The 25,080-nt window shown below is 43.9% G+C and overlaps 1 protein-coding gene across 7 annotated transcripts in view; it reads left to right on the top strand.

Moving 5' to 3' along the window:
• BCAR3 (BCAR3 adaptor protein, NSP family member) overlaps positions 1-25,080 on the top strand; it is a 140,907-nt gene that overhangs the window by 35,341 nt on the left and 80,486 nt on the right. For 2 of the 7 annotated variants that reach the window (XM_019479038.2, XM_019479037.2), the window contains exon 3: positions 17,539-17,866. In XM_019479038.2, the coding sequence (XP_019334583.1) occupies positions 17,539-17,866 (328 nt within the window). Of the gene's footprint in view, positions 1-1,068; positions 1,129-10,124; positions 10,253-10,344; positions 10,456-10,596; positions 10,702-11,136; positions 11,220-17,538; positions 17,867-25,080 lie in introns of those variants that run through there. The other 5 variants (XM_019479044.2, XM_019479040.2, XM_019479045.2 and 2 more) reach the window with 5 other exon arrangements.

Raw genomic sequence — 25,080 nt, 5'->3', positions numbered from 1 at the left:
TGAGGACAAGGGGCTGAACTATAATGAGGCCTAGGCAAGACAATGCCAGTACCATTTGTGAGGCTTGGGGCGTAGTAAAGGAGTGGCTGGAGCCATGCATATACCCCATAAGGCTAGGGTGTCCCCAAAACGCCCATTGTGAGACAGGACCTATAAGGGGTCTGGGAACCCATGGGGGTCAGAGAGTCCACCAAACCATGTCCAAGAGGACTTAAAGATCATATTTCCATCAAAGATGTGGTGGGTGAGAACTGAGTGCGCCCAGCAGGCCAAATTGACACAGTCGAGGGGCCTTAGGAGAACACGGCCACCCTTGAGGACCCCATCCTGTGACAGGCACAAACACCCTTCTTCAGGCATAGGGAGAGTCTGCTGTTTTGTGTTCTCCTGGATGGAATAGAAGCCAATTTGCAAAAATCATGTCCTTAAGCATTTAACATGCAGCTGAAGTAGTCTGTAGGCACCAAAGTCCAGAAGGGAGTTTCAAGCTATTGATCCCAGTTTTAAATAGGCTGCAGATAGGTGCCTAAATCTGGGGGACAGAGAGAAATTCATATCCCTCAATCTTCAGGATTTCCTATCTGTTAACTTAGCCATATCCCTGCTCTGCTTATGGGATTCACAACAGCTAATTCCTAGGCACCTAACTTTCCTCAGTACTATATAGGGAACTTGAGGTGCTTCATCAGTTTCCTACATTCCACATTTTGTAGGAGCTTGGTACCTAAAAGTTGGGCATGATGGCAGTGATCTTGGCCTGGCCACACATCATTCCTTTTGGGTCTCTGGCACAAAATGTTCTAGCTTTATAAGATAACCACAATATATTTTGAGGAATGCTAGTGAATTTTTGGATAGGAGTCTGTCGCACAGCACTGAGGTGCCCTGCTCATAAAGAGGAGAAACTGCTAGGGAAAGAGCCCTAGCAGTGAATAAGGAGCCCAGCTGTTGGTTGCCAGGGCAACTGGAGTCAGCAAGCAACCCACACCTGCCAGCGGTCAGCTGACTGTAAGGGGCAGGGCCTGGCTCTTATAAACCCTAGGGGCTGAGGCCAGAGCTAGTTCCCTGCCAGCAACTAGAGGGGAAGGAGCTCTCTGAGCAAAGATGCGAGAAGAAGCCTGACCGCAGGTACAGCTCAAGCCGGGTAAAGGATGGCAGCTCTAGGATGTTTGAGCAGCGTGGTTTTAGCCGGGTGGCTTTAAGTTATGTTATAGCCTAGGGGCTTGTGTTTTGTGTTGTTTATCACCAGTGGTTTGGGTGAGGCTATTAGGGGTTGGAGGAGGCCTCATAGGGGACCCACAGTAGAGTGAGGGTGCAGTATTTGGGGTGCATAGACCCCAGCCCCAGAGAGGGGCAGTTGAGAAATCCCAGAGAAGGGGGCATTGCGGAGAAGCCCCAGTGCGGGCGTGGTGAACCCCGGAGAAGGGGGCAGCATGGCGGTGAACCCCGGAGAAGGGGGCAGCGTTACTGAGGAAGCCCCGAGAGAGGGCAGCATGGTAGAAGAGCCCAGAGAAGAGGCGGCACAGTAGAAGAGCCCCAGAAGAGGGTGGCTTTACAGGGAAGACCCAGAGAGGGGCGGCGTAGTAGAAGAGCCCCCAGAGAGGGGCGGCGTAGTAGAAGAGCCCCCAGAGGAAGGCAGCAATACTGAGAAGGTCCCAGAGAAAGGGCGCAGAGAGAGACAGGGCCACGGAGGGCCCGAGCACCAGAGAGAGTATAGACCCGGACAGCAACGTCCATTCCCTCTGCGAGGCTTGGGGCGTGGTATTGGGGTGGTAGGAGCCACGCATAGCCCCTAAGGCTAGGGTGCCCCTACAGCACCACTTGCAGAACGGGACCCACGAGGGGTATGGGAAACCACGGGGTTGTAAGATCCATCGAAGTGACCAAGAGGGCATAAAAGGCAGCCTCCCTTAACATACTTCAACATCAAAGACGTGGCGGGCGAGAAACTGAGGGTGCCCTTGGGCCAACTTGGCATGGGAAGGGGGCCTTAAGGAGATCACGGCCCTCCTGTAGGACCCTGCCTGTGACAGTCATTGTGTGTGTACGTATGTATCTATGAGATGCTTTCTTTAATAAGCTTTAAAGGTGACCTGAGAATTTTTTTTAAATACTTCATCGAGTTTCTGTAGGCATATCTACACAATCATTAATGCGTCTTTTCAATGCACATTAAATTTAGTACCTCCAATGTCGGGTACTAAATTAATGCACATTAGGCTGCACTATTAGTGTACTTGCATGTCTTTTAGTGATATCTAATGTGCAGTAGACTATTTTAATGTGCATTAGAGTAATGTCACAGTTTTTTACATGACACTTTAATGCACAGGAAAAAAGTCTACTGCATATTAAACCACGTGTAGACCTTCCCTGTATATACTTCATGTCCATTCCTCTTCTCACACACTACTTCCCACTCTACCCTGGAAATGTCAGAAATTGCAAGTCTGGTCTTCCTCGGTTTTCCTGACTCTCTGGATTTCTCCAATCAGTTGTACTATGAACACCTGTCTTAATTGGAGAGCTAGGTATACCGATTGTTTAACAAAGGCTGCTTTTTTTTTTTTTTTTTTTTTTTTTTTTTTAAATGTTACTTAGCTATTTGATCCTATGACCCCAGCTGACTTCCTGCCCTTTGGGCAGGGGGCTGGACTCAATGATCTTCCGAGGTCCCTTCCAGCCCTAATGTCTATGAAATCTAGTTGTATGTTTTTTTGGGGGGGGTTGTTTGTTTGTTTGTTTGTTTGTTTTTAATAAATATTAACAATTGCAAACGGAGAGTTTAATGCAGTTTGACTAAATATCTCTTCCTCTTTCAGTAACTTGGCTTTCACATCTTGAATTTTATGTTCATTAGTTCTCCAGTTTCTATAAAATCTTCCAGGGTGGACACAGTTTGAATTTCTAATGTCCCAAAATGAATGGGAAAAGGATGTTTAAAAATATAGGCCTTCTTTAGCATGACTCGGAGAGCCACAGGGGCTTGCAAGCTCTTTATTTCCTTTGTACATGTCACCTTCCAAAAGTGATTTTGCTTATGTTGTTTCACTTGCAAGGATCTTGTGATCTGGTAGTTGTGGTTTGTATCAACAGGTAAAAAATCTGGTCCCATTCCTAACTCCAGACTTTTGTTCTTCGTTAGGACTTGAAAGGGCTTCCTCCTCTTGTCAGCCTGACTTTAAAGGGGGGGTGATGTCAATGTTGTTAAAAAAAAAAAAAGATAATGTGAAGGTGATGGGATCAGTACAGAAAGGTTTGACGTGTAAATCCCACTAATAGCTTTAAGACCTGTCCCTAGTAAATTTCTCATAAGAACAGAAATTCCAATATGATTTGAGAAACCGTTCTTTTATGTATGTATAAAATCTCCCCTGCTTGTTTCATTTTTGTATTTACATTGTCTCATGAGCTACATGGCCAATACCAGCAGAGATCATACCTTGAAACTCCCACAATTTGAGGTGAGTAGCTATGCAAACAAAAGTGAGGATGCTGTAGAAAGATGATAAATGGGATTGAAGACCTTCCCCAAGAGACTGCAAAATACCAGGCACAAATGCCTGTACTTTAGAAGGTTTTAGATAAAACCAGAATCCAAAAAGAGAGCTACCCACTATTTATTTAGAGCCATGGGAAATGTTGCCAAATTCTATGCTTTGAAAACACAAAGATCCATACATCTAAAACCCCTGGGCTTGGAAACAGCAATGCACGTCACATTCAAAATAGGGTCAGTGTTGTTTTAAGGTGGTAATAGTTGTGGGTGGGGGGGTTGTTTATCCTCTGCTGCATATATTTTAAGAAGAATAAACTTCCTACCAATCGTACAGCCACAGTCATGCCTCATATATACACCCACTTTATTTCACTAACAATTTAAAAAAAACCCCAAAACAGCTGAAAACTCCTGAATTCCCATTGTCTTTCTCCATTTTACATTGTTCTCTTTTATGGCTCTTTGCCCTGTGTCTGGTTCTCTCACTGGTAACATTCTTTTCACACTCTGAGGTTAGACCCAAAGCCCAAGGAAGTAAATGAGAGTACTTAGTGCTGTGGATCAAGTACTACATCTCTCTAGTTTCCTATTCTGTTTTGCTTCCTCTCCACCTATTCTTTCACTGAAGACACAGACAGAAATGACAACTTTCATCTGATCTGGCTCCTAAAAGCACTCTACAGTCATGACAAACACAAGTGCAACAGCGCTTTAGAAGGGCCTCATCCCACACCAGTCAGAACCCTGATTACAAGACAGTTCTGATGAAGACACTCCAAAATGGAGCACCTCCATTAATGTCTGTCTGTGCATGCTGGGAGCAGGGCTGGGCTGACATAGCTCAGCCTTGGTCCCGGCTCTTGTCTCTGGGATAGAAGTGGGGAAGGGAGCAGGGGGAGTTCGGTTTGGGGTTTTTTCAGTGCTGGCGGATGGGATGGGATGGGATGGGATGGGTGGATTAAATGCTTCCCCCCCCCCCCCCCCACCAGGTCCCTCTAGCCCTGGCCAAAAAAAACCCAGACTGAACTCTGTCCTCCCCCCTGCTTTCTGAAGACAGAGCCAGGGTTCGGAGCACTAGTTTAGAGATGGAGAGGGGCAAGGTTAGGGGAGAGGTGCTGCAGACTTGCAGCTACTCCAAATTGTAGCTGAATCCCCCAGCCCCTGGGATCCAAAAGTGAATGTCTGTTGGGTCTGGGGTATCGCTATAATTCATAGTACTTCCTGTGAAAAACTGAGTTACAGCAGGAAGCTGCACTTCTGTCTACATCTGAAATCTCTCCACTATATCCCTGCTGCCCCTATTAACAATTCTCTTGCATCGCCCATTCTGAATTATAATACCTCTTTCCCCTGCCTGCCTTCTGTTTTTTATTCACTACCTTATTCTTCTCTATTTTCTTTGCATCTTAGCCACTTGCTCAGCCTTTCGGCTTCAGTTCCACCTCCATATTTCATTTACTTTTCCTACACTTTCTCTCCCCCCCCCCCCCCCCCCCCTTGCTGGGACTCTGATATCTTTCCTGCCTTCCTACATTCCATATATACATGAACCTGATCCATCATCCCTTGCCAAAAAGACCTACAATGTACTATTCTGACTTGTAAATATTTAAGCCTGGAAACAGGGTCTGCTCTAGAAATGGGCTGTTCTGTCCTGAGGTGTAATTAGTGAGAGAATTTGGTGTTTCTAGGATTTTTATTTTTAAGATTTACTATTTAATGGATAGTAAAAAAAAGCAAGATAAGGTTCTTGGACCAAATTTGTTCAAGGTTTCATAGTAGGTAGGGTCAGAAGGGACCTGAGCAGATCATCATCAAGTCTGACCCCCTGCCATGGCAGGAAAGAGTACTGGGGTCAAACGACGCCAGCAAGGTGTTCATCCAGCCTTCTCTTAAAGACCCCCAGGGTAGGAGCCAGCACCACTTCTCTTGGGAGTTAGTTCCAGATCCTAGCTGCCCTGACAGTAAAGTAGCGCCTCCTGATGTATAGTCTAAATCTTCCCTCTGCCAGCTTGTGGCCGTTAGTTTTAGTCACTCCTGATAGTGCTTGGGGGAACAGGGACTCCCCCCCCGACTAGTTTGTAAATGGCCACTAGATCCCCCCTCAGCCTTCTCTTGTGGAGGCTGAACAGGTTCAGGTCTCTTAGCCTGTCCTCATAGGGCCTGCCCTGCTGCCCCCTGATCATGCGGGTGGCCCTCCTCTGGACCCTCTTGATGCTGTCCACATCCCTCCTGAAGTGCAGCCCCCAGAACTGGACGCAACACTCCAACTGCAGCCTGACCAGTGTCGCATAGAGGGGGAGGATCACCTCCTTGGACCTGCTTGAGATGCATCTGTGGATGCATGACAAGGTATGGATGGCCTTCCTTAGTTCTGCTTCCCCACACTGTCGGCCCATGTTCATTTTGGCATCAATAATGACACCAAGATCCTTTTCTGCCTCTGCACTGACAGGAAGGGAGTTCCCCAGCCTGTAGGTCTGCTGCTGGTTCTTCCCCCCCTCCAGGTGCAGTACCTTGCACTTGTCAGTGTTGAAACCCATCCTGTTCTCATCTGCCCACCCCTGTAACCTGTCTAGGTCTGATTGCAGCCTATTCCTCCCTTCTAGTATGGCCACTTCCCCCTGCAACTTAGTGTCATCTGTGAATTTGAACAGGGTGCTTTTTACCCCTCGTCCGAGTTGCTGATGAAGATGTTGAACAGTGCAGGCCCAAGGACTGAGCCCTGGGGAACCCCACTGCCCACATCCCTCCAGGTTGAAAAAGACCCATCTACCACCACTCTGGGTGCGGCCCTCCAGCCAACTAGTGACCCATTTGACTGTAGGTGTCGGCGCCACAGTCCGCTAGTTTTTTAATGAGAATGGGGTGAGAGACAGTGTCGAAGGCCTTCTTAAAGTCCAGAAAAACTACGTCAACTGCTACCCCTGCGTCCAAGTATTTTGTAACCTGATCATAGAAGGCCACCAGGTTGGTCTGACAGGACCTGCCTCTAATGAACCCGTGTTGATTGCCCCTAAGCATAATCTCCCCTGCTGGCCCCTCGTGGACATGTGCCAGGATAATTCTCTCAAAAAGCTTACCCAGGACTGAGGTACACCGTTACAACCTTCAGTGACTGGTTTAGAACACCAGTTTAAAGGTGATCTATAAAGGTGGGGCATGATCTATAAATCTAATGCTGAACTGATAAATTAATTTACCAGGAAGCTGTCTAGGCCCAGATCTTGTGTTCCATCTTTCATTTTTCCTTTCATAAAAGGAACTGTATGTACAGTGACTAGCACCAAGATGGCAGTTCCTTCCTTTTGATTTTTTTGAGACACCCAGTTTTAGCAGAAGCCTGATATGGCTCCCTGGCAACAAAACCTCAGGGTTGCATTTACTGTAAATTATGCATTGTATTCACAGAATATATGGCAGAGAAGTGTACATCGTCCAGTCCAGACTATGGACTACAATGGAGCCACTTGGATTACATCCTGTGGGATTAAATGTGATCATTGACCGTGCAGGTTCAGTGAGAAAATGAAAGGAAAACCATAATGATTTTAAAATGCCACTTCTGTCAATGAGTTACACCTATCAAAATTAGAGAGAAAAATGCCTTTTTTTTTTTTTTTTCTTGGCTATTCATTTTGCACTTGATAGCCCTTCATATACAATCAGTGTTCCCTTGTGTTTGTGTAGGGTGGTTTACACAACAGATTATTTTTAAACTGGAAAATGTCTCTTCTTCCCACTGCCAATTGTTATACTTTTGCAGTTACAAGTACACTACCTCAGGCTATATTCAACTCAATTTTTAAAATAAAATGAAAATTAATTCAACTTTCACAGCTAAAAGAGCTTTGCTTCTCAGCTTGTCTAAGCAAAACCTTATTTAACTGTTGACCTCTAGGGTTATTTTAGGATTGTATCATGGAAGGAAATAGAACTACAATGTTAAAATAACAACCACAGCAGCTTGAGACTAAGAAAAAACCTCAAATTAGAGTTAACTATTAGAATGCTAAAAAGTACAAACTGCACTAAGGTTCTGAAAGCAATTCTTATATTTAGGCACTGTTCTTCAACATAGGCACCTTATCTGATCTTAATCCTCCTGCCTCTACTATCTTCCATCTTCCCCAGTTTTCATAAGGCCTGTTGGGTCCCCTCCCATTACAACTATTCCTGATTCTTTTCCCAGGTGTATAAGAATTTCCCTCTTTTCCTGCCCCCCAGTGCAAAATGAGTTGCCTTTCTCAATTTTTTTTTTTTTTCCCACCCCCGCCTGCAGGTCCCAGACCTTTCTGATATGGGGTTTTCAGTCTCAGCCTCTCTTTCAATCCCTATCCCTGAAAACATTTGTTCTCACAAAGGTCTTAATAGACTAATGAACAGGTTACCCAGGCTCCATCCGTGGTCCACTTTGGCCATGTCCTCATGTGTGCTTGATTGCAGAGTAGACTAATTAGCTGCAAAGTGAAGTGTCGCTGTCTACATGTGCAATGGTCTTAGGCCACTGTAAACTAATTAACACTGCAGTTAAATAGTACCGTCAGGGCCACTGCTATTTTACACTGGGGTAATTTACTGTGATTAAACGGATGTGTAGATGCTGACAGTGGGCATAAATTGTTCCTGGTCTGCCTAGCCAGCTGGAGGCCAGACTCCTGCCTAGCCACACAGGTCTGCACTTTCAGCACCCTCCTGTTCCAGCCACCTGCTGCTGCCACCTGGGAGCCTCTGTGCCCCCTGCCAGCCCAGGCCTGCTCTACCCCAGCTCAGATTGCTGCTGTCCTGAATGCATGTGTAGATGTTGCACCTGGGAGTACCTTAATCCAACTCAAACCACTCTAGAATTCATTACTTCACATTATTTGCACATGTAGACACCCTTTTTTGGGGGGGGGAGAAATCTTGTACCCTAATCTTACAAGCTTTTTTTTTTTCTCTTGTACGTAGAAAAGTATACTAGGAAAGAGTGTAGCTGGGCTTTGCTTTACCAATACTTGAGTAACGGTAAAGGGCAATATGATCTGGAGATCCATTTCTGACCTCCTGCTGAATTCACCTGTTTGGTTTTAGGCAACAGGGCACAGAAGACTCAATAAATTAACTTTATCCAACTTTTTGTTGGATTTAAAGACCAGCCATAAGAACAGTGGGAGAGAATGTACAGGTGAAACTAGACCTCATGAGATTAGGGGTTGGTAGTCAAATAGGTCTGCTTAGGGGTTTTGGTAAAATAGATTAACATTCTTCTAGACCTTTGTTTTGAAATCAGTTAAAATGAAACAAAGTCCAACACCATTATGGGGAAAGCTTATGAAGCAGTTATGAGAGAGCTCTTTACAATGCATCTGAGAAGAAAGAACATAGAAAACATATTATGTTGTTCTTATAGTTAAATAAATAACACACTTTTTTTTTTTTTTTTTTTTGTAAGAGCTGTTTTTGGTCACTGTAAACCATTTCTTACAAGTTCCCAAAGGGAAGACCTTCAAGTACCAAATCTAGTCAGACTTTCTGTGTAAAACCAGTCAGTACTCATGCCTATACACATGCAGAGAGCCTGCTCCAATGCACTGTAATTGCAATGAATTACAGAAGACTAGATTAATTGAGTTTGCTGGAGCGTGGTAATTGCCATGCTCCAGCAGACTCCAGCATTACGTGTATCAGCATGCCCACACTGAAAAATGGTGGTGGGGGTACTTTAACCAAAGCTCCTGGAACAAACTTTAGTTAAAGTGCCCCTGCCACCATTTTTCATGTGACACTTCAGGCACTTTTAGAGTGTCTCTTGGACTCTCTCTAATTAAAGTGACCCCCCCCATTGCATCTATAAATGCCCCAAGATTGTAGCCTAGGTGCAGTCTAAGAGAGTGAGAATCCCATGATGCATCCCAGAAAAAGTAGAACCAGGGTCCCTGTTTGATCCCTGCTCCATCCAAACTTTAAAACCAACTGCCTAGGAGGGATGCTCACATGTCTATTCAGGCAGTTCTGAGAGAGTTAATTGACCTCATTAATTAATTGACTTTATAAGGTGACTCACTGTCACCTTCCTAATTCCTGTTAGTCTCTCTCCACTCCACAGGTGTTAACCAATCTCTGTCCTTTTCAACAGTCTTGACCTACCACTGTTCAAAACTATCCTTTCTTCTGTGGTACTGCTGTTACATATTCCTGGTAACATGGCTCTTCTATTTCACAACCCTGTAGCTAAAAATCTTAACTTGGGTGTAGAAATGATTTCCAGTGAAGACAAAATCTAGTCTTCCAATACTTATGAATCTGACCACTTAACTATATAAGACTAATGAGACAGTATATTTTGCTGTAGTGTTGTTTTTTTTAACTTTTATATAAAATCTAGCAATTAAGTGCACATTCTAATAATTATATGTTTTTGCTTTGATCTTAAACTATCATTCAAGCCCCTTTCATGCATTGGTAACGTCTAGTTTTTCCTTTTAACTGAAGAAAAATGCAGTTGTGTTGCATTGTATGGGAGGATGCACCACACCATTTGCACCCCCACCCCTTTCCAAAATCTTGGATCCACCCATGGGCCTGGCACCTAAAAACATGCATTTATAGGCCTGAGTGATTCAGCTGAGCAGGCTAGGAGTCCTAAATCATAATCCAGGACTGGACTTCAGGCTCAGAAGCAAACATCTCAACTTTCTATGCCAACAAGACAAGGTCCTGGGCTGGAGGGCGTCCACCAGGGCAGTCCTGCCCAGGACGTTACAGCTGAGGGTGAGGAGGCAGGACGCGGGCGTATGGAAAGGGGCGTTCAGGAGGCTACAGCGATGCGGGCGGCTGAGCGCAGGGGACGGCTCTAATCCCGGCGGACGGTGCGACGTGCACAGGCTGCAGAGGAGCGGGCTGGGGGAAGATAAGTGCCGGGGAGGAGAGTTTACTGCTCGCTTCACCTGCTGCTTCATCTTGGTCACTGGCAGGTACCTGGGCTCCGCTCCGTGCCGGGGAGGCGAGCGGAGGGGGCAGGGAAGCTCCGAGGCGGGGGAAAGGGCAGCGCATGTGAATGGCTCTTGTGTGGAGGCTTCAGCGCGCCGCGCCGGGGGTGGGGCCGGGGCCGGGAGTGGCCGAGGAGGTGGCGGCCTCTCGCGCTCGCCCGCCCGCTCGCTCGGGGCCGGGCCGCTGCGCCCCCGGGGCTTCGCCCCGCGCCCGGGATGGCAGCGCTGGAGGTGAGACGGGGCGGGCCGGGCCCGGGCGCTCGGACCCCCACTTCGCCCCGGGGCTGGCGGGGGGTCCGCGGGCTGCGAGAGGGCTCCGCCGCACCGCCCAGGCTGGAGGGGGGCCGTCGCCGTGGCGCTGGGGATGCCCGGGCATGGCTCCCTCCGGCTCGGCCCGGGCCCGCTCTCGGAAGCCGGGCTTGCTCCCCGGGGCCGGGCGGCGCGGCCGCAGCCGGCGGCGAAGAGGCCAACTTTGTCGCTCGGCCGGTCCCGAGGTCGGAGCGGCGCTCGCGGGGCGGGGCAGGAGCCGCTCGGCGCCGCGGGCTCCGCCGGGTCGTGCTCGCACCTGCGCGCGGGGAAGGGGCCGGGCTTTCGCATCCCAACCCAGCAGCCGGTGCGTCCGGGCGGCTCCCGGGGCTGTCGGACTTGAGGGATGTCTTCGCTGTCGCTTATGTTGCGCCCTCTTCTAGAAGGGGCAGATAGAAACTTACGGTTCGGCCAGAAAGGAACAAGTTTCTTAGACGCTATTGGTACAAAATACAAGGCTGTGTTTGTAGAAAGATCTTTGTGAAAATTCATGTGTAAAAATGCCTGGATACTTGTCAGATGAGGGGAGCAGAGGAGAACAGTGACTTGTGGGTTCACCAGGCTGAAAAAGAGGGAGAAGAGAGTGTCTGGGTGCAGAGGGGCAACACTTGCATGTAAAGCACTGGCTGAAACAAGTACTGTACTCCCCCCACCTGCTTGCTGTTTTGTTGACAGAAATGGAAAGAGAGGTTGTTGCAAGGCAGATTCAGAAAGACTTTTTTCTCCCTTTCCCCCTCTCCTAAATCAAAGTTTTAGGGTCCAGACTTCAGGATCAATGGACTCATTTTATATTGCCTTTCCCTGCAAGGCACTTATTTCCTGGAAATAATATGCATTTTAGCTGCATGATATGGCAAGGCCAAATGAAGATATTTTGAATGCAACTTTTTGCTGAGTCTTACTACATATTTCCTCGTTATGTGATTTTTTTTTTTTTTTTTTTTTTTTTTTCTTCATTCTTGGCACTCAGTGCATCCTAGAGATGGGGGACTTGAGGAACAGAAAAGTCAAGTGAAACCTAAACTACTATTTTACGATAGCTCAATGCTGAAATCAAATATAAATCAACCGTTACTTAGTTTTATACTTTCCACTGACTCAGAATAATGAGTATAAAGAGCTGTTCAACTATGTTGTCAGCTTACCTGAATATAGGATGAAGATTAATCATCAATTTTATTGTAGGAAAAGAGTGCAGGTACATTTTTGACAGCTTTTCAGGAGTATTTCAAAGTACTGATCTATCTATAATCTCATGGTTTGTTTTTTTTTTGACATTTGACAGACTCACACTTGTTATTGATAGAGGTTTGGAGCCTTTGAACTCTTGCTTGTGCCCTTTCCACTACTCCTTTTATCATATCAACTTGTAGATTTCCCCCAACCTTTGTGTTCTTTTCCAAGTCTCCGGGCTTATTTGAAGTAGAGGCTACTGCATTAATTTATTTTATAATACTTGCATTCAGCCAGAAAGAGTCATCTCACAGAGAATTTAATCAGAGCAATTTCTGGTGTGGGAATTTTCATTTTATTATTATTGTTATTATCTTTGTTATTTTACTCTATGGTAAAAGAGTTTCAACTGTGTATAGGGAGCTATCAAAACAAAATCTAGCAGCCTAAGAAATCATCTTGTATTAGCTTTCAGCAACCGTGCTTATACTCCAGTTCCTGACCCACTTTTAGGGTTTATCAGCCATGTTTTTCTATTTTTTTTTTTTTTTAATTTCTTGTTGCTGCGCAGAAATGTAAATATGGAAAACTGCAATCTGAATCCTGTGATTGACACTCTTTCATTCAAGGGTAGATGTTTGGCTGTGCCAGTTGCATTGTAGGATTGGAGTTTATCTGATTATGCATGAGGAAATAATGAAAATTGCCAAACATGAAGTGCTGACAAAGTGTAAAACAAACCAACTGGAAAAAATGATTTTTTTTTCTTTGTAATTTTACTTCTGTAATAATGTTAGGTGTTACTTGTCACAACTATAAGTAAAATGGTTTCAGACACAGGGATTTTAAGTTGATTAAGGCCCTTGAAATGTCCCAGGACAGAAGCAGTTTTATTTCAGTTGGCTGCATGTCACTAGCCAAGCCCTCTCTGCAACACAGGAGGCTATTAGGAACAGAGTTAAGATGAGGAGAAAGCTGGTAAGGGATGGCATAATGAAACTAAGTACAACATACTCGAGCAACCTGATCCAAAGCCCGGTGAAGTCAACAAGTATCTTTCTATTTGATGTCTCTTTATAGCTGAATTAGACTAGTTCTTGAATAATCAGGAGCAGTCTTTACTCTTTCTGGCAACAGGCCAGCTGGAAGTGGGATAGGGATATTGTACTATAGATGAAACCACTAAGACTCATCCTCAATCTAGCATGATAATATACAGAATTAACTTTGTTATTCTCTAAATAGAAGGAAGTAATTGGTTTCTAAGAGTTAGTTTTCTTGTCTAGCAAGTAGGGTAGCTGTATGTCAGCAAGCAGCAGTACTAGCAACTAGGTTCTAGGCTCTTTGGCTAAGTAGAGACATCCGGGGGCATCAGGGAGAGGTTCGGACTGGGTCTGTAAGTGTAAAGTTGGCACTAGGACAAGCTATATTTAAATTGGATGGCCTCTTTTAACCCAACTTAACCTATCGAATGTCTGTACTTAGCCTTTTTGTTCAGAGACCTGTAGCCTGTTGACCCATCATTTCAGCTGTTGAACGAACCTGCGTTGGCAGGCAAAGACTGTTCTTTCATAAGTTTTCTAACTCTGTATCTACAATAAGTTCAAACATTCTTGTTTGAATCATACACTGAAATATTTGAGACATTCCAGGATTTTCAAGTGAAGAGGCTCATTCCTTGTAGTGTTTACGTAAGGGGGGAAAAATAATTTATCAAGGATTGCATTACTGAGCTGACTTCTAATCTATGTTGATGAATATTGATTGCACTAACGAGTTCATCATGGAGTATCAAATCCAACCTGTTCCCTTTCCCAGTGAAAAGTCTAGCAGACATATTTGTAGATAAATTGGGTCAGTTTATTATGAGGGTAAGAAACCATTTCAATGTTTTTATACATATAAACAGCTATGATTTTCAGTTTTTCAGATGGACAGGCTTCTAACAGGTTCAGATATCTCACCTAACTTCTCTGAGAAGCTAAGTGCAAATTTGAGTTCCTACCTGTTGCACTTGTATGTTCTGACAAGGACTATGGGTTGTAGATAATCCTAGATGAGAGGGCAGTTTTGAGAAGTGCAGTACTTTTTTTTTTTTTTTTTTTTTTTTAAGTTCACCAGATTTACCTTGTTTCACAGAAATATTTTTATTTATGCAAATACTTTATTTGCAGGTTTTTTGATAAAAATCAAAATGTTTGATAATGAAGGATATTGGATAGATGGATACAAAGATGACCTTTTTTTTTCTTCCTTTTTTTAAATTTTTTTTTCTAAATATGATGTAGTCTGAAATCTAGGACCGTTGTGTATCTGTATTGTAACATTGGCTAGTAGATGAAGCCACATACCATGTTTACTTGCCTATTGCACACCTTTTTCCCCAAAATCCGCCCTCCCAAATTGGGGTGCCTGTCTTAAGTGGGGAAGATGGAAGCATGCAGACACTGCTCTAATAGCTGCCACTTCTTTGTGATGTAGCAGACAGAAGGGGCAGAGTCCATTTCTAACCCTCTCACAACCACTAAGAAATTTGCAGTAGCAGTCTGTTGAGCACTGTAACTTGTCCTTGAAGCAGCACTGGGTCAAGTGAGCTGCTGCACAGAGACTGTAGTATATTGAGGATGGTTTATGGAAATAATACTTTATTATTTATAGGAACTTATATAAAGAGGTATTTATAGTAAAGGAGTAATGGTCTGGCTACTGCCCTTGCAAGGGTCTGCAGCCTAGCCTCCTTGGTGTCCTGCAACACCAGGAATTTACTGTTTTCTCACCGAGTGTTTCTTGGGATGCTCCACTTCCTGGACACTGCCACACAGTTGACCATGACTGAAAAAACCTTTATCTTTTACACTCTGCCTTCCAAAAAGAAGGTTCATGTCTTATTTGGGGGCACTGTGGCATGTGAAAAAATACAGTAGCTTGCAAATTCTTTTATTTTACATTGGGATGACCATAGTTTTAATTGGGGGGGGGGGGGGGGGGAAGGGGGGTTAACTTTATATGCTCTGCTATATGTCCACAGGTGAGTTTACAGGAAAACCTAAAGAAAATCCCTCATCTGTTTGACCTGGGGAGAGTGGAGAGAGCACATTTTTATATACAAATACTTAAGTACTTATCTTAGATTTCAAGGTTATTTGGGAAGGTGGGTATGTAGCATCACTAGATGCAAATTTAGAGACAACTCTAAAGAACCGTTCCTGTTGTCAAAGCTGGGCTAGGTTTACCTGGCTCCTATTAATCAATAGGATTTGAATGCCTCACTCCTTTTAAGCTTTTTGAAAGTTCAGCACTAATGATGGGATAAGTAACTCTCTTGACTGAACATTTTTCATGGCTCTCCACACTAAATGTAATATTTAAGCTATCTCAATTAGTCCCAGTTGGGAGTCTGGTACTAAATCAGGCATTTTCCCTATTGGACCCTACCTCTGGACCAATTATGTTGACATGGGTAATTAAAAATGCAAGTTGACTGTATAGTGTAATTAAATACTGAATGAACATGCAACATTTTTGATGCCAACAAACAGAAATTGTTTCCCCAGTCTTGCCTTCATTCAGAATCTAAGCAATTTGAGGGCATAAGATTTAGTGTTTCCTATTGAAGGAGTACATTGTAACTTCAGGAGATCTCTTGAAAGTATGTCTGTGTGTTCTTAATTCATTTTAATTGGATCCATCTGCAATAGCACACCTTTTTATAAACAGTATATGATTTGCAAGAGGAATTCTATAGAGCCTCACCACTTGGAATTTTTTACTTTTACATTATAACCTGTTATCAAGGAGTTACAATAATTACCTTGCTAAGTACAACAGATAAAAGAAAAGGTAGACGGTTTCAGGGATATGTATTTTGTCACCAGCGCATCTGTGGAGTCCATGGACTGGATTCTTAATTAATATTGGAACTCATCTTGGCTTACCTGAAGGATAGGAAAATAGTAAAGGTATTTTTTTTAAGTTTATGGCTCTGATCAAACTGAGGTCAGCTTTAGTGTTGGTTCAAATGATGCCTGATTTCCCAGTGGTGTTGGAGATGGCAGGAGTAAAGCAGCACTTTGAAAACACCCCTGATAGCTGTGTCTGAAGGTCAGTGTGGGGGGGATACAGGGTGGGTGATGCCATCACTATACCACCTGTGCATTTCTCTAAATCAGAGAAATCCCTAAGCATTTGTAAGCATCTGCTTCCCTAAATGTAAGGCAGCTGGGCCATTTCCATGCCACACCTGTGCTCTGCCACTCTTTCCTGCTGAAGGATAAAAATAGTGCTCTTAAATTTAAGTGAAAGTCAAAATTATTCTTCTAGGGCTGGTATGTCAAAGATCCAGCCTGCAGAAATCCTGAAGGGGCAGGAATTTGGGGAATGGGGTGAGCAGGAGTAGAGATATATTTCTGATCTGGGATTCAGAGCCCTGCTGAGATTGTTCTGGCAGCAAGTGAGCGAGCAATAGCTTTGTTCACCCCTGTGCTGCTGCTGCTGCCATTAGCCCCACTAACAGAAGTGGGTCCAGATCAGACCCAGGGGGCTGGGTGAGTTTGACTCCCCTACTCTAGGGCAACTGCTCCTAGATGCTTTTTTGCTTCTGTCCTCTGCTTTCAGGGTCTGCTAGAGGCTATAGCTATTTTAGCCCATTGCCAAAAGTACTTGATCAGTTCCTATCTGATTCTAATAATGGTATAACCCTGACTGGATTTAGGTCCACCGGTCTTTGAAGAGGCAAGCCACCCTGTTATTGTAGCCAGTTTAAAGGAACTTTAAACACAGCCCTGCACTGCTGGAAGAGCACAAAACAGTACTGAGTCGCATCTTATGAATTTACCACAGGTTCTAATTTTGTTCATGTTGCCATACTTGGGATGGAGAAATACTTCTGTTGTAAGAGGCTGTAGTTTTTAGTGTAAGAATAAAGCTCCATTAATTTCAATGGAGTTGTATCACACTAATGCCAGCAGTGAATTTACAAGAATTCTTTCCAATGGGTTAATCTCCTCCTGTTCTTATCTTTTGGATAGAATCCGTTGGCTTACAAGCTATTAGAAATATGTGCCCCTGTAATGTGTTTATTACTTAAGTAAGTCTGTCTCCTACAATGGTGCATTTTTTCTGCTGTGATCATTACTAAGTTTTAGATATGCAGTCTTGAACTGAGTCTTGGTCTGTAGAGTTTACGTATCTATTTTTCCAACAACTTGGCTTTAGTTAATGATTCTAGATTAATGTTTGACCTTTCAAGTGGAAGCATCTCCTAAACTCGGGGTATAAACAAGAGATAAGAAGATAAGGCTTGTATGCATATACAGATTATGGCCCAGAGCCTGCTCTTGCATATATGAAATCTCTGAATTAAGCAAAGGGACTTTTCAAATGAGGGAAAACTTAAACGTGCGTATGTATGTGGGATTGGGTGCTATATGATAAAGTTATAATTTAAGATGCATATTTTAAAACTATGGCAATTGCCTACCTTCTAATCCAAAATGACAAATTTAAGGTGCCATGGGTAACTATCCCATTTTCTTGTAAAATGGGAGCACTTGTGATTGATATGCTATGGATAACTTTTTGTTTTTTCAGAACTAAGAATGCTAGCTACAGGAAAATTTGCAAGTCTTCCCAGAAACATGCAGATGAACCACCAGTTTCCATTGGCTTCTTCCATGGACCTGTTGAGCAGTAAATCCTCTTTGGCTGACCATCACTTGGACTCCTTTCAAGACGTTTCTATCCATGGTACCCTCCCAAGGAAGAAAAAGGGGACCATTCCTGTAAGATCTTGTGATATGTTTAGCCACATGGGAACGCTGCCATACTCCAGAACACCCAGGCAGCAGGCATCTTTGATTCAAGACGTCATAGAGGAGTATCCTCTGCAAGACAGGAAGAGTGAGAAATTCCACCTCAGGTACCTTATAAAATGTAGCCCAGCTATGTTTGTCTTGTAAGAGCTGTTTGCATGTCATTCCACAACTTCTGTCATCCACTTGGTTCAGCTACACTACTTTAACAAACGGTGACATGACCTTGAGCCTGATTTCCGCCCTGGTGTCCAGCTCAAACTAGTTCTAGGCGAGATGACCGTGTATCCCAAGCCACCTTTTGAGCTAGCCTGTCTCTAACATATTTTTGTTTGTGGGGGAATGTTATGCATCCTGTTCTAGAGACTAAGTGGAAAAAAGTCTTATGTTTTGTTTTCGTAGACATTAGGCTGGGAGGGACCTCGCAAGATCATCGATCGGGTCCAGCCCCTGCCCAAGGGGCAAGAAGTCAGCTAGGGTCAAAGGATCCTAGCAAGAAACATTTGAATGTTTCTTGAAAGAGTCCAGAGCAGGTGCTTGTACCACCTCTGGCAGGAGTCAATTCCAGGCCTTGGGGGCTTGGACAGTAAAGAAGTTTTCCTTTATGTCCAACCTAAAACGGTCTTGGAGGAGTTTGTGACTGTTGGTCCTTGTTGTCCCTTGGGGTGCTCTGGTGAACAGGCTTTCCCCCAGATCCTGATGCACACCCCTTATGTACAGTTTTGATTAAGATGTAAAAATCCTAGTAATTTTTTTGTTGCTTTGTTCCTGTGGGGTACAAGAGCAGTGTGTTAAGCATCAAGTTAGTTGCCCGTGCTGAAAGTCCTATCAGTCAGCTAAAGTAAGACCTAATCCAACACCGGTTGTAGGATGCTGTTATTACAGCAATGAAAAATGCGTAAGAATATCTATAGGTGGATCAGCCAATGGAAAGTGCAATGATAACAAGTATTTATGGAGCCTAATGCTCAGAGATGTTGAGCAACTCCAGCCCTGTGAGGCTTGCACTTAAACAGGACCATGATTTCACACAGAGAAAGTTCTAGGATACTTCCTACTTGTTCCTAAGGGTGAAGAACTTCTTTGCCCCCAGCCTCTCCTCAGTTGACTTTTTTTTTTTTTTTTTTTTTTTTCTTTAGTGCACAACTTTTTGGCTGATCCAAATATGTTTTTGCCTGTTCTGGTCTCCTGTGTATTTAATCCTTTCTGGGGGTTTTGTTACTTTTGAAGGGGTTAGATTTATTTTAAGGTCTGGCTTTATAGGCACCGAGCCTTGTCTTTTTGACTTAAAGATTTATAACCAGGGACCTACTAAATTCGGGGTGGCTGCCTGAGTAGGGTGTGGGGGCCTGGGGAAAACGGCTGATGCAGGGCCCTGGTCCTGGCCCCAGAGAAGCTGGGGGGGGTGGGGGGTGGAATAGCAAGTGGCTGGATACAGCCACTGCTCCACCTGGCTCCACGGGGTCCCCCCACAAAGTGCAGGGCTCAGGGCGGTCGCCCTGATTTCCCCCCCCCCCCCCCCCCGACGGCCCTGCCTCTGACTGAGGGGCCCTGGAAGTCCTGCCCCCTCCCCAGAGATTGACAGATGGCCCCAAACTGGGGCTTGTTAATGCACCAATGAATAGGCTTCCCCATGCTTGATCAGGGGATTAAGCCTGCAGAAGATGTGAATTGCCTCATTATTAAGCAGTCCAGGACATGGTTAATGGCATCCATTGGCTTGAACAAGGCCATGGATGCCTTTAACCCCATTCTAGACTGTCTGCTAACATGGCAATTTAATGGCTTTCATGGTCTTAATCGGGGCATTGCTACATTAGCAAGCAGTCTTAACCATAGGCCAGGAGGGGAGGCAGCTCCTTGTCCAGGTGGTTGAACAGGCAGGCAGAGCATGGCTGGGCGTTTGCAATGCAATGTGATGTGGGGAAAAAAATCAAAGGGAAAGAAAGGAGAAAAAAAAAAAAAAAGGGGTGGGGGGAGTCAGGCTTCTTTGCAAGCTCCTGGGCTGGCCCATGACTGGCTCCTGAACTAAGCACTCAGCCTCCAGTTTGCTCCCCCTCTCCCTCAAGATGCCAGGGTTTCCTGCTGTTTTCTGTTATACAGTTCTCTTCCCCCCCCCCCCCCCCCCCCAACCCCACCCACCCTTTGCTCACTGCTGATGCTGTGCCTCTTTCGTGGGGACAGACCAAACTTACAGTTTCCGCAAAAATCGCAAATTCAGTAGGTCCCTATTTATAACATCAGACATAATGATGAATGCTGCATAAATAAAATATTGCTGTCATGAAAAAACACTCTTCAGTGTTCTAATGAAGTGAGCAGTTACAATTGTACATCCTTTAAGAGGTGTGTTCATAAACAGCATTCCTTTAGGAGTGTATTTTTAGAGAGGAAAAATTATGAGGATGTGCAGAATTTTAAAGATAAAGTTACCAAGCTTAGGTGATGTTGCTGGCAATCTCAAAATGTCAGGTTTGGAGGAGAGGGTTGTTTTTGCTACCTGTTTGAAACCAACTTTAATAGGGACTGGTATGAAGAACTTTGACTATAACTTGGGAGGTTATAGATTGGAGGAAACAGAGTAGAAGGATCTGAATAGAATGACTGAGCTGCCAGTGTGATGTGGCCATGGAAAAAAAGGTTTGTGTGATTCTAGAAACAGGAAAGATTAGTGCCAAGAATTGATAAAACCTGGCTCAGAATATAGTGTACAATTCTAGTCACTTCTGTTCAAAAAAAGGATTAACTTGAACTGCCATGAGTGCACAGAAGAGCTGCTAGGATGATTAGGGGAATGGAGAGCCTATTTTATGAGATTTTTTTGGCTTGTTTAGCCTGGTAAAATTAAGGTTGAAAATGGACAAGATTACTTTCTAGAATATAATCTAATTAATATAAATTCTGAAAGGCAAAGGTAATTGTCAGGGATATATTAAAAGATAAAATGGTAGATCAAATGGGTATAAACTGGCCATGAATATACTGGGAATTAGAAGAAAGCTTTTAACCACCAGAAGAGAGAAATACTGGAATGGCCTTCTGGAACAAACAAGTGGGAGCAAGAATCCTATATTGTATTAAGATAGATCTTTAAGTGCATGGAAGGGGCAATGTGATAGGACAAGGGTAATCTTGTCGATTAGAAGTGTAAAGCTTGTGATACGTGATTTTTTTGAGCGTTCAATTTGGTATCCTCAGGAGGGGCTTGAAAGGGATCTTGATTACTCTGTGGGCTTCCTGCATGTACATGATGTCTGATAGCGTGGGGCATCTTGATTTTGCTGATGGTATAGACAGGGTCTAGTAGAGGAGACTGAAGGTAGAGAGTGATTTCAAGGACAGGTGCAACGTCCTGGCAGTAGGGGAGGTCATACCTTGTTTGTATTGTGTGTATTCCCATGTTTCAGGACACTTACTGGTTGCTTTTGGGGATTAAGGAGAATTTTTTTTTTTCCCCCCTTGAATGCATCATTAGGTTTCAGGCTATCTTCTCTCCCTGCCCCAGTATCAGATTGGCAAGGCCTGTTCAGGCAAAGTTTGTTGCATGGAGATGTGGTCTGCTTTGTGGAATCACATAAACTAGTCTTGCCTAGTAAATTCCCTGCTAGTAGGGGGACCCAAAGAATTTATCACCTTCTTCTTGGTTGGCATGGCCCATAGTTTTTGATGACTTCTGGCTTTTTTGGACTTAAGATCCTGAGCTTGTTATAGGAAGTTTAGAGTAGTGTTGTGATTTGTGCTGGGAAGGAGGGGCTGGAATGGATACCCATACTACCTTGTTGCCTGCAACTGTGGGGGGGCTCAGCCTCATGACCCAGGTTGCCCCTTGCAATCCTGTATTTCTATACCACCACAGCTCAAGGTACAAAATATGAGGGCATTTTGCTGCTTAAGTCAGTATGACTGAGAAAAGTTAGAGACACATAGTTAGCTATGTTAGACTGAATTCAAAGTGAAAGGCAGGATAACCACATGGGAACTTTAATATTGTAACTTGCATTTCTTTTTTCCTTACAGTATAACTATTACAATTTCATCATGTAATCTTTGAAGGGAGAATGGTAATCTGAGCCCTGTGCTTGTGGAAGATCAGATCAGCTTCCATCTTACAGAGAGGGTTAACTTAATTTTTATTAATAGTACTTGGGAACAAGCTACAATGTTGGTCAAGGCTGGTTTTTTTTTTTTATCTCTTCTTATCGACCAACCGGTCCACCTGGAAATATAGTTAATGGGGCAATGGTCAGTGAGGTGTGGTTGCTTCATTCTTGTTTGGACTGGTTTTTGAACTTATTTGCATGTGATCAGAGTGTGAGTAGCCTGAGATCTTATCAAAAGAAGAATGTGTTATGCACTGTTGCTTTCCACAGATCTTTCTTATGACCCATTACTGTACAAATACAGCTTGCTAAAGATGTACCTGCTCTCCTTGAGAGAACAAGACCTCCACATTATATGTATTTATATCTGCCACTGATGCCATTTCAGTCCTATTAAGAATATTGCTGCATGAGCAGTCTGAGCAAGAACAAAAGGGTCAAAAGGGAGAAGGACAAATGGGTTTTGTCTTGCTGAGAATGAGAAGTGATACTACTTAGCTCCTCTGTGTTTTACTGATTATTAGGGCAGCTTGGTAATATTGCTTTCTACAGTCATGTTGGATACCTGGGGTCTGTTTGCCTAGTTGGTCTCCTTATCTTGTTAAAATAGGTGAGGAGTGATTTATGCAAGCAGCTCTTGACTGTCTGTCACTGATCTTTAAAATGGATCAGTTGTTCCACTCCAGGACTTGGCAGCTTGAAGCGATTATTAAAATTATTAATAGGTATACAAAAACACTGCAGCCTCCCCAGGTATTTATAGATCTGACATAGGATGATAGTCCTGATGGCAGCCATTTGGAGAGATTTTTTTTTTCCTTATTCATGTTGTTTGAAGCCAGGCAGAAATTAGTCTTTAAAGTGCCCCCCTGCCCTAACTTCTGCCTTATTCATATTGAACAGGACCTTACTCCAATGGCAGTCCCAAATGGAGTTTCTAAGGGGAAAAACTAGAAATTGCCAAACAACATCATCTTTCTGAGTTTTCCATGGTATGAATCTGAACCAATTAATACTATATAAAAAACAAGATTTTACATAAGTGGGGAGGGTGCCTTTAATGAACTCTTGCGCCACATTTTGTTGCATTGGAATTAATGAAACTACTGATTAAATGAGGCTCTTCATACCTGATTTTGATAAGGAAGGTAGACTTCTAGTATTGGTGACTACTGTGTAGAACTTTGAATGAATGAGAATTGCATAGACATGGTCTAGAAAATGGATAAATAAGAGCATTCAGAAACATTAACTAAATGTGAGAAATAGATACAGGTAAGCTTAAGCATGTTTAAGCCCCCATAACCCCTTATAGTTGTACCCATTCAGAAGTAAAGTAGTCTTATGGTATGTACAAAGGGACACTTTAGCACTTGCCTAATTGGGGTGGTTTGTGGGGAAGTCAGGGTGATAGGGGCACCTGCCTCAGGTGCTAACTTGAGAGTAGGGGGTATTGTTTGGAAAAAAGTGACTGCTGCTGGGACCTGCACACTTGCATTTGTGTTTACAACTGCGCAGGATAGAAGTCACTGCTTTGGCTTCATCCCTACACTGCTACATTTAAACTGTTTTGAAGGGGAGAGCTGCCACTTAAGAGTGTGCAGCTTTTACAGTGCAATAGTTACATCGACATGGTTTTGTGTAAAGCACCAGCAGTGCCTTGATCTCCCCTGCTTTTACTTCTGGCATATTGGAGGGCATTCCTGGTGTTTCATCTTTTTTCTACCTTTTTATGAGGGCTTCATATACCATAGATTTCTAAAAATCACTAAGTGGTTGTTTCTAAACTTGAAGATCAGACTAGAAGGTGCTGTTATTGACCTAATTTCAAATCTCAAATGTGCCTAATTTATAGAAAACCATGGGCACATTACAGTTTGAAAAGGAAGAGAATTCTTCAAAATCTTTCCTTGAAAAGGAGGGGAGCAAAAAAAAATCTTTCCAATCTATCACAACTCTACATGGCAAAAATCTAAGACAGTGGCCACCAACCAGTGGATCTCGATCCACTAGTTGATCTTGAAGCCTCTTGGAGTCAATCCGAGGCTGGAGTGGGGGCCCAAGTCCCCTTGTGCATGCACGCATGCACCCCAACCCAGCAGGACAGTTCATGGGGGAGGGCAGGGGCATGGGCTAAATCGAGGCCCCTGCGGTGAGGGACAGTGCTGTAGAGGCAGGAGCAGGTAAGTTGAGTGGGGCCCTGGCCAGGTGGGACTTACCTGCTGCGGAGGTACAGTCCCAAATAATTTTTTTCTGCCTTGATCTGCACTTCCTTCCCTCCCCACAGACTTACCTGCTGAGCTGGGTGGGGGAGGTGGTAGCAGCACACAGTAGATCTTGGGTTGCTTTTAAATGCCAAAGGTGATCTCCTACTTAAAGGTTGGAGACTACTGGTCTGAGAAATGGGAACTGTTTCTAAAGCAGTGGTGCTCAACTTGTTTGGACTCCAAGGTGCCCCTCAGACATGCCTGCTTGGACTTTTCTTTCATTATTTGTCTGTACTCAAAAACTAGAGTAATGTTTTCATTGCAAAGAACTCGGCAAGACCACAACAGGTCAGAATGATTTTAACATTATGGATTCCTACTTGAAATCTTTGTGTTTATTTTGTGAACTGTTTGCACGCCCAGCGGTGCTAACATTGCATGGCACCTCATGGAACACTTGAAAGGATTTAACGGGTTGAGAATCTGCAACACCATGGTTGAGAACCACCATTGTAATAATCCAGACTGGGGCTCTGTTGAACTAGTAGGGGGAAGCAAAATCAATCAAGTAACAACCAAAAAGTAGGCTCTGATGCACATTGGCTGTTGGGAAGTTTAATCTTCTGGTGCAGCAAGGTATACAATTTCAGCCTTACTCTTGACCACAGCAAGAAGTCCTTCATAGATATAAAAGGTCTAAAAATAGCATAGACAAATTACCATTATACGTAAGAATGTTATCTGTTGTTGCTTTCATGTACTTTATGTGGGTTTGGCGTTCAAGCTCTCTTTTTGGAAAAAAAAAAAAAGTAGTCTGGACATTTGCATAGCTCACTGTACTGGATCCTCAGTTGAAGAGCTGAACTCCGTGAGAGAGGAGTTTCAGCTGGCTGTCAGTAGCACCCACATCGCCCACTGCCATGCCCTTATATAGATCACTATGATCTCAATGCAGGTGCAAAGATTTGTAAATTCTCAGCTGTTCTCTCACAGAAAAGGCATGTCAAATTTCTG

This window comes from Alligator mississippiensis, chromosome 5 (genome assembly GCF_030867095.1).
Source record: "Alligator mississippiensis isolate rAllMis1 chromosome 5, rAllMis1, whole genome shotgun sequence".
NCBI lineage: Eukaryota > Metazoa > Chordata > Crocodylia > Alligatoridae > Alligator > Alligator mississippiensis.
Note: the sequence above shows the minus strand (reverse complement) of the source record. Positions and strands in the feature narration are given on the sequence as shown.